Raw genomic sequence first — 12,452 nt, forward strand, 5'->3', positions numbered from 1 at the left:
GTGGTTTTTCACCGTATCTTTGGATGTCATGGTCGCAAGACCAAACAAGCACTTAGTCGATTTGAGACAATGTTTTTTTTTTTAATTACAGATGGAATGTTAAGAGACAAATTTGACAGATGGAATGGAGAATTTTTTTTGATTACATATATTGTTTAAAAAAATCATAAATCAAGTTGTATGACGCCAATTAATGAAGGACTAAATCGGTGATTCCCTTAAAAAGCCGAATCAAACCAGAAAAAAGAACGGTTCAGGTTGCGTGCAGTGAAACTGTATGCAATCCAAATTTCAGAGCTGATTTTGATCATATTTTTTAAAACCTAAAATATCAAACTTGATATCTGGACTTTCCAATTGATCCAGATGTGGCCGACTGCGTGCAGTCACGAGACTTCTTGTGACCGCACACAACCCAGATCCAAAAGGGACCTATTGTGCTAGCTCTCATCCTTTGAGACTATTAATTAAAGGACTTAAAAACAGGTAAGCATGTAGCAATAGAGCTGTATAAGGAACCCACATAGAAGCACTATCTGTAACTAGTGACCCCATCAAATATGCAGGTTCTGTATAATCCAACTGCTCAAAGAAAAAAAAATACATTTTTTTTGTCATTATTGCACATGACATGATACAAAAATACACAGCAACAAATACCTGTACTTTCCTATTTCTATATACTTAAAAATATGAAATGAAATGCAAGGAGTAATTCTTTCCATAGAATTTTAAATCCATTATATATGTCCCTACCTACAAACTATGCTCCCCTAAGAGACTATATATCCATATACCATTCAAAATAATGTCTTCAGTTATGCATTATATGCAAAATATTCTGCAGTAAAATGAAAAAAAATCTTTTGCTTTAAACCATCAGAGGTTAAGTCATGTTGCATGAAACTAAATCCTTAGCTGATATCCGGTTGTAACATCGGGAAGAACGCCCAACTATTCACCGATTTACTTTCCTTTCCATCAACTTTCTTGTTATTCCACCAGGAGGAACCAGTCGCAGACGTACCAGAAACGTCGCCTTTTCTGTTGTCGAAATTGAATTCTTTGGAAGAACTAACAGAGTTACGCTTCGCACAGCAATGTTCTCCTCCAATTGCTTTCCCTGAACACACATCACAACAACTATTGGTTTCTTTTAGTATTTTTTCTCTGTCAATAGGGTCTTTTGCTAGTATACCCTGTGAAGAACTCGACATGTTTCGAAGTAATGCTCCTGTTTTATTTGCAAGACATCGTGCAACATCTTCACCGGTTAATTCAAACGAAACTCTGTGATCAACTAATGTAGCATTAGTTTGAGATCCATGATCTAAGTTTTTAACAGATACACCCTCAGAAATCTGGTTTTGCACGTCGATGCTGTCTCGATTAGTTGGGCCAACACCATCAGGAGTCACAGAGCCTGAGCCTAACCTCGAGTCCTGACCTAAACCATCAGGTGTCGCACATCCGGAACCTAATCGCGATGCATGTGAAACACCATCGGGTGTCAAAGATCCAGAACCAAGTCTCGAACCTTGTCCTGTACCATCTGGTGTCAAGGATCCAGATCCTATCCTTGACATCCATTTTCGAGTGGAGATGTGTTCGAAACCTAAGATCTTTGGTGATTCCCCTTTGCGCAATTCAAGTGACGATCGTCTATCGGGGAAAGGAGTAGAGGTGCCAGAAGTTGAAATGACAGATCCAGGTGATACAAGTTGAGCACCAGGGCTTCCGGGATATTGTTGATAAGGCTGATACTCATAATTGTATAATGCAAACTTGTGGTTACTTTTACGAGCTCGGTCCAGCGAAGATGCCAACAATTGAGCAAATGGAACCTCAGGAGACGATGGTGTTGTCATCAGTACAGATTCAGGTGGAGGAGTAAAGTTAGCAGTTGATGGTTCAGTCGTGAAGTTGGAAAATACCGGCGGTGAAACTAACTGTGTCTCATAGGCATATGGGCCAATGGTAAACATCGATGCAGGACCACTAGTAGAATAAGCATTGGCAGTGAGAGAGCTGAGCGAAAGTAATCCAGCCGCCGGTGAGTGAGTAGATGATGGTGGATCCGATTGGAGAAAAGATGCAGGTGAAGACGGAGGAGCGATGAAAGGAATTACAATGGCAGTTGAAGGATTTGGTGCGGCATTAGCGACTGGAACTGTCGGTGCAACAGGTTCAGGAACAAGGACAGCATGGCCAATTCGCTTGCTAGTTTTATTATGAGATCCAAAGCAAGATGGCAGGCTAAAGCAGCTTCCCCAGCGTTTTTTCTGCAGTTAGCAAAGAAGCTATTGTAAGACAAAAGACAAAACAGGATCGAAATTTTACAAATTTACAGAGAAAGAAAAACGATATACTTAAGAGTGAAGTTCATGTACTGATATTCAATAATCAAATGAAAACACACAGGTTTCTTAGTCTACCAAGTATTACAAAATATCTCTAAATTAAGCATCAAATAATTCTACATATTACTCCATTATCAATTTGGTAATTTTATCACACATATCTAAAGCGAGTCGATCATTTCAGGACACAAAATATTACAGAAAAGGAATACTCATTAAAATTTTATCTTCCAGAATAAGCACACATTGAATTACTCTAAAGCTCCTCGTGTACTTGTAACCTTCTGTGATTTCCTATAGTATGTAATGAGAAAAGGGTGTTTTAGAAAATTAGATTCATCAACCCATCCATTTTATAGGAAAGTAGAAGAAAGGCTTTAGTTTGCCATAGCAGCGCTATCACGTAGCAGAATTTTAACAAACCGTTAAAATTCTACGATACGGATTTAGTACTAAGTGCTATGAAATAGTGGCTATAACAATGTGGCATAGCATAATTTGAATAAACCGCTATGTTCTGCGATCCGTGATTGACAACACTAAAGTTTGCTATGTCTCTGAAATATTTTAGCTACTTGCATCAAAGATATCATATTATGTAATGATGAGATGAAAACTAAGCTTCATTGCCAGCTGGAATGGGAAGGGAAAAATTTCGGCATAAATTTCAGACATCAATTCTCGTAAACTTACAAAATGATCTGTTTTCAGACCCGACAAAAGAGATTCGTAATGCTTACGGAAGCTGTGCAGTACGAATTTTCATGAAAACATCGCGACAACAGTTTAAATTTAAAACAAAAAACAAATTCAATTAAAATAAGAACATAATACTGTTGAAATCAAATTGTCGTTTTTCGCAATACGGTTGCATACTGTTTATCGTTTTCCCGGCAAAAAACACGCATAATAAACACAGAACATTAATTCTTGAAAGCATATCAAAGATCCCAATCATGGATAGATTGCAGTTTATTGAACTAACTCTAAGAACACAGTCATTATAATCACAATTTTTAATCTCCATTAAAACTATGTCAATAGTAAAAAAAAAAAAATCAGAACACAATGCTTAAAATTACATCCAAATTATCATCAAGACAATGAAACAAAATTCATAAAATCATTATGCATCAAAATTTCAACTCAAAATCTTCTTCGAAATAAATCTTTTCTCAATTAAACTATATACTATCATGAAAATAGCATGGCTTTGAATTGCATCACACCAAAAAACTGCAGATTAAATATAAAAAAATTGAATTCAACACTAAAATTAATACTTACTAATAATAGAATTAAACCCATCATACATAAGTGAATCAATCAAACTTCATAAAATGCACAAAACATAAAAATAAAAAATAAAAAATAAAACCATCACTTTTTTTAAAATTAATAATTATAATAACTCATGGTTGCTTCTATCTTTTTCATTTCCAAATTGCAATCATAGTCTTTCACTAATTATAGAAAAAAGTACACTCAAGATCCAAATTCATAATTTTCCTTCTTTTCACACTTTTTGTAAACCAAATCAAAACAGTTTAAGAAATATTAAAAAATAAATAAAAAACATGAAAAGAAGAAAAAAGTGATTCAATCTTTCAACGCAAGTCAAAAAAGAAACAAACTTTCACATGAACTCGGCTTCGAGTTTGAGATCAACAATTCTTTATCAGACGTTACTTTGTCCAACCGGACGTTCTCTCAGAATCAGAGGGTTAAAAGTAAAATAATAAAAAAAATGAAAAAGCTGAAAATAAAAAAAAATAAAAAACATGAAACACAAAACACAAGATCCCATGATTTTCTCTTTTTGGCACGTTGTTATCCTCGAAAACCAAAAAGAGTATCGAAAATCGAAACGAAAACGAGGAAACTGTGTAACACGTCCGAGGAAATAAAAATAACGAATATTTCTAGAGAGAGAGAGACGAACCGGAGAGGAAGTGGGTTGGACACGTGATTCAGCGGAGACGATGGCGGTGGCGGCGGCGTTAACAGTATCGATGCTGTTGTTGTTGTTGAGGCTACCCATGATGGTTTTTTCCGGTGACCGGAGTTAGGGGGTTGACGGTGGTGGAGTGGTTTTACGGTGAGATGCAATCATGGAGTTAGGAAGAGAGAGAGAGAATGGAAAGTATGTATGAATGAATATTAGAGAGAGAGAGAGAGAGAGTGTGTGTGTGTGTGTGTGTTGTTTTGTGTGTGTCATGACTCATGTGGTGTGGTTTTGTTTGTGTGATTGATTACTCTACTCAACATGGAAATGGAAATCGACAATGAATAGTACTTTTTAATCTATTCATTTTTCAATCTATTCATTTTAAAATATTGCTAATATTTTATGCTTGATAATATTTTCTTAAAAACATTCATTTGAGTCTCAAATTTTTTTTAGTAGTTTAGTAGTTAGAAATTCATCGAATAAGTGAAGTATTTGGTGTATAAATTGTCTGTTTTTCTAGACTGTGCATGATTATTAAAAGGTTTTGTTAACGAGCATCCCCAGATCACTCTTTAACATTCCTAATAAAGAAATTATTCTTCAAAAAAATTAAAGGCTTCAATTTCCAATGTAATAAATACACAAACATTCATAAAATTTTATCACTTATGGTGTTTAAAGATTGTCCTGGAGACACTCGTTAACATTCCTTATTAAAACAATGATTATTTAAATTAATTTTTTTTTTACAGAAAGAAGCTTATAGCTTTTCATTATTAATCAAAGAAGTTATACAATGAGGGATATTAAGATACAATTGGAAACTAGCATGTGATAATGCTTCACTATTGGCTTGTCTCCGGATAAAACTCACACCTGAGTTTGCTAAATCTGTCGATAACAAAAGATTATTTAAATTAATGTTAATGTTATTTATCAAAATACTCTTATTAATCATAGTTCGGTGAGTAGTTAAAATGAAAAATAAATTTAATAAGTAATAGTATATTAATGAAAATAAATAATAAATGTTGTATTGAGTATTTTAAAACCTATCACATCACCTTTTTTTAGTTTAAAGTATAATTGAGGGACAAAAACTGTCGAATTTTAATGGGAGGACCAACTACACAAAAAGATAGAAATAGCGGGGGCAAAATTGCAATTAAACCAAAAGTAAAACTCACGGTTGATCCCTACAATGATAAGAAGTTAGTTGATTCATATTTCACAATGTATTCAACTCACCCTCTTCAAAAAAAAACAATGTATTCAACTCACTACGAACTTTAGGTGTTCGTTGTTGGTCAATGTGGAAGTACATTTATAAATGTTCAATGAGTCTTAAGGTAGCGAGCTCTCGAGTGGAACCTCTCGAGTGAGAAAAAACTTGAGGAAAAAATTAGCTAGAATACCCTTGGAAAATTTAGTTCCTTGAAATATAAAATGAGAAAGTTTTGGAATTTGGAAAAAGTTTGAGAATAGTTTGTTAAGCGTTAAGATTAAAGACTTGAGGAAAAAATCGAGAGGATCCTCTATTTGCAGTTGTTATATCGTTCTTAAAGAAGGGTTAAAATCCATTGACCTTTTTGTTCGACACCCTTGGATGAGGTAATTTGGAAATTTTAAAGAATTTAAAATTCTAGGCAATTTACCTCAAAGTATTTGAATTTCCTCGTAACATTATATTTCTTCAACATTACATTACATTCCCCCATCCAAACAATGGAATTCACCTCAAATTATTTGAATTCCATCATAACATTACATTCCCTCAAAACATTCCCTCATCCAAACACACTCTAAGTCTTGGATTGCAAGTAATAATTTTTAGACGTGTGGTATTTCAACAATCATTTGTATGATACTTTATGAGACAACCATAAACTTATAAATAAAAGTATGTAATATTGACACCAAAATCAAAACAATAGATTTTTTTTGACCGAAACAAAGTTAACTATTATCATTAATCATCCAATGTTCAATACAAGAAGGATAAGAATCAAAAATACGGTGACTAGCCCAAGAACAGGCCGCCCTAGCTAAACTATGAGCAACCATGTTCGCTTGTCTCCTAACAAACTTCACATCGAAGTTGGAATGTAAAGATAACTGATAAATAATACTAGAAACAATAGCATAGAATTCCGAATCACCCTGGCACGGAGACGATAGAGCTTGCACTAGAGTAGATGAGTCGGACTCGAAGACAACCCGGTCCCATCTGTTCGCATCAGCAAAGTGAAGAGCCTCGAGTAAGGCAACTACCTCCCCCTCCAAAACTGTCATATTTGCCCGCTGCCATTTTGTTTGAGCCCGAATAAATTGCCCGCAGGAGTCTCTAACACAGCACACAAAAGATGTAATATGGTTACGGTCATGGAATGTGGCATCCACATTGCACTTCAACCATGTCTCGCGTGGTTTCTCCCAAACTGAGTTGTTACCCTGCACTCTATTCTGCCCGTGTTGCACAACCGATTGTGGGGGGATGTTTATGAGCCTCCTGCCATTGCTGTCATACATCTAGTGTCGTCCTCCCAATGCTTGTTGAAGTATGATGGCCGGCATTCCAAATGACATCATTACGTGCAACCCAAATTTGCCAAAGAAGTGAAGCCACCCGACCAGCAATGTCTCGGTTTTCGGAACGACATATATCAAAAACAAAATCTGCCAAACTGCTTACAATTTCAACTCGCGGTTGCAGCACAGTCGAAAGGTCTGCCCAATACCAACTCTCACGCGCCACCGTACAACCCACAAAAGCATGCCAATCATCCTCAACATCCATATCACAACAGGGATATATCACCTCACATTGTACATTCCGTGATAGTAGTCAGAGACGCGTTGGAACACACCCTCTGCAAATCCTCCATAACAAATTACGTGCTTTGTGAGGGGAATTCACGTTCCAAATTCTATGCCACTCTCCTTCAACATGGAACCGATCAGTATGTAACAACTCAATCATAGTAAGTTTATAACCAGTCTTAACAGTATACCTCCCGTTACGCTCCATCATCCACACTATTTTATCATTCTAAACTTCTGCAAAGAGTGGTGTGTCGAGAATAGCTTGCACCATATCATCTGGAAACAGAGATTCAAGCTTATCATTATCCCAAACACGCTCCTCGTCAACTATCAAATCAGACACACGCAAACTATGCACACCATGACTTTGTGGGGATTGAACCCAGCTACCATGACCACCTCGAACCCATGGTTCATTCATCACGCTGACGTGCTGCCCATTTCCAATTGTCCACCTACATCCATATAAAAGTAACTGACGCGAATTCCAAATACTCCGCCAAGCAAAGCTCGGGTTATGTCCGAGTGTAGCACCCAAGAACGAGGAACGCGGAAAGTACCTTGATTTAAAAACTCTAGCAACCAGCGATTCAGGTTTAGACAGAAAGCTCCATCCTTGCTTAGCTACCATAGCAAGATTAAAAGCTTTGAAATTTCGAAACCCCATTCCACCAAATTCTTTGGGGCATGCCACACGTTCCCATGCCATCCATTTAATCCCTCGGTTGTTACTCCTTCCTCCCCACCAAAACGCATTGATCATCTTTTCAATATCATCTATAATTGAATTCGGCAAAAGATAAATACTCATTATGTATGCTGGAATAGATTGTAACATAGATTTTGATCATAACTTCTTTTCCTGCCTTCGATAATGCTCGTCCCCTCCATGCATTTATTCGTTTCCAAATACGATCCTTGATAAAAGAAAAACCTGACCTCTTATCTCTACCAATCATCGAAGGTAACCCCAAGTACTTTCCAGTACCCATCACATGTCGGACACCAATAATGTGTGACAAATCCCTCTGCGCCGCCTCACTCATGTTGCGACTGAAAAACACCTCAGACTTAGATAAGTTGATTTCTTGTCCAGATGCTACCTCATAAGTTTTAAGAATAGTGAGTAAACGTTGTGCTTCCACCACATTGGCCCTGCAAAACAAGAAACAATCGTCTGCAAACAACAGATGGGACACCACTGGTGCGCCGTGACATACTTGTACCCCATGAATATCACCTCTATTAATAGCCTTGGCGCAACCCTCGGCCGGGTACAATAGGCCCCACCCTGTCAAAGTTCATAAACACCGAATAAGTAACAGAACTAACACACATCATCATCCATTGGATCCATTTCTCACCGAACCCCATTCGCATAAGCACACCACGAAGAAACCCCCAATCCACTCGATCATAAGCCTTGCTAATATCAATCTTGAGAGTCAATTCCCCTCGCCATCCCTTCGTCTTCCTCTTCATTGAGTGGATTATTTCGGTAGCAATTAACGCGTTGTCCAATATAGAGCGGCCCTCAACAAACGCTGACTGCTCTTCTGACACACATTTATCCAAACATCGTTTCAGTCGATTAGCGAGCAACTTCGACACCATCTTATACAACACATTACAAAGAGATATAGGCCTAAGATCTTTCATACTTTCCGGGTCTTCGCACTTCGGAATCAAACATATATTTGTTTCTGAAAGGTTTGAAGGGAAGTAACCGCGATCCAACCAAGAAACCACTGCATGAAAAATATCATCACCACACACATGCCAAAATCTCTGATAAAATGCCGGATTAAAACCATCTGGACCTGGGGACTTGTCCTGTTGCATCTGAAAAAGGGCTTGACTCAATTCTTCTTTTGTAATAGGTGTTGTAAGCATTATATTGTCATCCATCGACACACACTGACTCATCAAATCCAGCACCGATTCATGCACACCTGCATTCGCAGCAAATAGTTGCTCAAAATAACCCTGTGCCACGATACACATATCCTCTTGAGACGTAGCAATCCTCCCATCATCTCTCCAAAAATATAAATAAAATTATAACAAAAGATAAATAAAATATAAATATAAATCAAAACAATAGATAAATAAAATAAAAATATAATGTGAGTATGAGAAATAAAATTATTACAAAAGTTGGGACTCATGTTCTTAACGCTTACAAATTCAATATAAAGATAAAGTAAAATCAAAACAATGGCTAAGGGGCTCAAATGGTGTGTGGAAAATGGTTTTCATTGCCGTTTGGAAGTTGTAGTGGGATAAAATCAGTTTTTTCAACTGAAGTTGTCATCTATCATGCTTTAGTTGAATTCAAAATTAATTGTGAACCTTCTCAAAGATCCAAACACATCCATTATCTCTCTCCAACAGTATTATATCTCTCTATTTTTTTTTATCCAACAATATTGCTGATTTTCAATGACTTCCTAATTGAAATAGTGCTTTTGAGAGTGAGAAAGAGAACATATTAAGAAATTTGGTTGGATCTTTCGATATCACTTTCGTTTCTATATCTTTTCAAATGTTATCATTTTTAAAAAAAAATAAAAAAATGATCTTGATCTCCGGTGAGGATGGATGAGAGGCAACGGTGACTGTAACACCCATACTAGACGTATCTAGAAAGTCTAGCACGTGCGTTGAATTTAGTACTGGATACATTAAAATATACAACAATAAATTTTCGAATGAATATTATTTACAACAACATGCGTTCGTACAAAGATATACTACTCATCTTTTCTAAAGTATAATAAAATACATCCTTGAAGTCCATAACATCCTGCTGCGGGTACGAACGATCACTTGTTGAAACATCCATTCGGCTACTAGCTTGCCATCCAACCTGTTTATCTGAAACAAATAAGGATTGGGATGAGACATAATGTCTCAGTGAGTTCCCCTAAATCCTAGGCTATAGGTAACCTCAGGGGAAACCTACGGTCACCACGTGTCTACATTACAACCTGACGGTTGATTATATGTGTGTGGTCATGTCTCCTAGACGGTAGTGCCCGCTAGATCCGTCATAGGCTTATCTCACTTGTTATAGGTTTCACTTCCTATACGTGTCATGGCGGTCGAGAGGGAACCTAAAACCGCATTGCCAAGAATACAATCTACGTATCAAGGCCTAAACATAACATAATCATGGCACGATTCTAATCCGAACGATTAGGGGAAACTTAGGATCGTCATCGGTATCATGTTCTTTACTTGCTCTATTCCATGCCTTGTACTTGCTTGTAGCATCTATGCTCTTAGCTTATACATACTTGTAATCATGCTTGCATAAACATAAACATAATCTACATGATCGTGCATAAGTTCATTATTATGTTAGCGTTGAACAAACAATCATTATCTTGGTTCATTTTACGGAGAGTCCCGGGTGGAGTAACCCCGAGTACAATCCCATACATGACCGATGTACGTACATCGGACTCCCTCGGTGTCGTGCGGGTCCCTTGCGGCTTAAACCGTTCCCCTTAGGTCGAGAACCTCCCGTATCCCCCTGGCGTGGATAACAAGAGACACGAGCACCTACGTCTTGTTAATTTCAGTGACATGCGGGTCCCTTACGGCTTGAATCGTTCCCCTTAGATCGAGAACCTCTTGTATCCCCCTGATGTGGATAGCAAGAGACATGTCACCTACTTATTAGTCATGGTCTTGTCGTATACATAAATTAAACATGTACATACTTGATTGTTTACCTCGGAACCTTAATCGAACCGATTAATGGTAAACTCTTACTTGTTCATATACATACCTAATCATGGTGGATAGATAAACTATCTGATCCACATCTTAACATACTTGTTCTATCATTCTTAATCATGTGCGATTATAATATACTTCGTGTCTTAACATCCTAGGATTGCTTGCTAAACTTGCTAGTTCTCAACTACTATGTCGAGGCTCTAGTTTTCACCTTGATTAATGAATATCTTGCTACCCCATTCATGAAACGAACACTTCCCTCATATGTCATGCTTTCCAATATAAATAAATACTTGATTTGCTTTCGATGCAACATTTAAAAACATATGCCTTGGAGTCTTGTTTTGAGGGGTTTATAAGTATAAAAGCATACATGAATGAAAGCCGAACCGGAACACGACAAAAAGGCGAGACGAGAAAACAGGGCAGCAGCCACTGTTTGCTCGCCTTGAACTCGCCGTGGCGAGCTGGTGGCGTGCAGCCACCCCCTTCCGGCCTTCTTGCTCGCAATGGCGAGCTCTTTACTCGCCGTGGCGAGTTGATGCAGCTCAGCCCTGCATAAAAATATGTCTTTGTCCCAAAATCCTCAAAACAAAGCTTCCCAAGGCATATATTGACTCTATGGACCATAAAGAACTTGCAAAGTAGTCTTGGAACAAGTATTCACTTGTATTGGAAACATGACATAAAAGGGGTAACTAAACATATACTTAAAACCCTAGATTTATCATATGTTTCATATTGATTAACAAGGCTTAACATAATCCCAAAGGGATGGGAAACTAACTATGGAACTCACCTAACGATTTGCTCTTGATCATCAAGTTTTAAAGCATCAACACTTCATATTCACAGCTCCATGCTACATGTTTCATCATAAGCTTCCATGCCTAATCAAACAAAACCCTAGCTTCCATAATCAAATACCATTCTTGATGAATCTTCATGCATAAGTCTCCAATGGATCCACTACCACTCCAAACCCTAACCCTAGAATTTCCATAGCAACCTTAAAGCCTTAAATCCAAAGCCATAGTTGTTCCTTGCTAACAAAAATGATACATCCAAGCTTGATTCATCACTTAAGCAACTTGAAAGGTTGATAAAGAGAGGAAGAGGTGGTATGAGTTTTCTAGAGAGAAAAAGGAGAGTATTAAACCAAAACCCACCTTCCTTAAACTTAATAAATCTTAAGGGAACAAGAGAATATTTTTGCCATGGAAGGAGGAGGATTTGAGAAGGATTGGAGAAAAGAAAGACAGAGAGAGGGCGTGAATGATAGAGAGAAGGAGGAGAAAATTTCTTCCAACAACTTAAGAGAGAGAAAGGGATAAGGAAAAATAGATATTTTGGTGTTAATATCATATAAATATCCTTTAATTGTGAAATTACCAAACTGCCCTTTCCTTTAAACGGGTTAAATCCGACACTGATACTTTTCCCGTAAATAGCTGACATGTCATAAAATATTTCCAATAACTTACTTCCCTTGAATTAAATTCATCTGACACGGTCAACGGGTAATATACCGATATTGTCAGGCGGGATATTACAGTGACAAAAGATGTTCT

General features: G+C 37.3%; 1 protein-coding gene across 1 annotated transcript; it reads right to left on the bottom strand.

Moving 5' to 3' along the window:
- Positions 1-586: 586 nt before the first annotated feature.
- Positions 587-4,571, bottom strand: LOC146914961 (uncharacterized). Its single transcript, XM_085717571.1, has 2 exons — positions 4,303-4,571; positions 587-2,282 (listed from the first exon to the last, which is right to left on the bottom strand). Exons 1-2 carry the CDS (start codon positions 4,399-4,401, stop codon positions 915-917), a joined length of 1,467 nt encoding a protein of 488 aa, XP_085573697.1. The 5' UTR covers positions 4,402-4,571; the 3' UTR covers positions 587-914.
- Between the last annotated feature and the right edge of the window lie 7,881 nt (positions 4,572-12,452).

The sequence above is a fragment of the Medicago sativa genome, chromosome 6 (assembly GCF_051527215.1).
Source record: "Medicago sativa cultivar Bolivia chromosome 6, Bolivia_mono, whole genome shotgun sequence".
In the NCBI taxonomy this organism is placed as follows: Eukaryota; Viridiplantae; Streptophyta; class Magnoliopsida; order Fabales; family Fabaceae; genus Medicago; species Medicago sativa.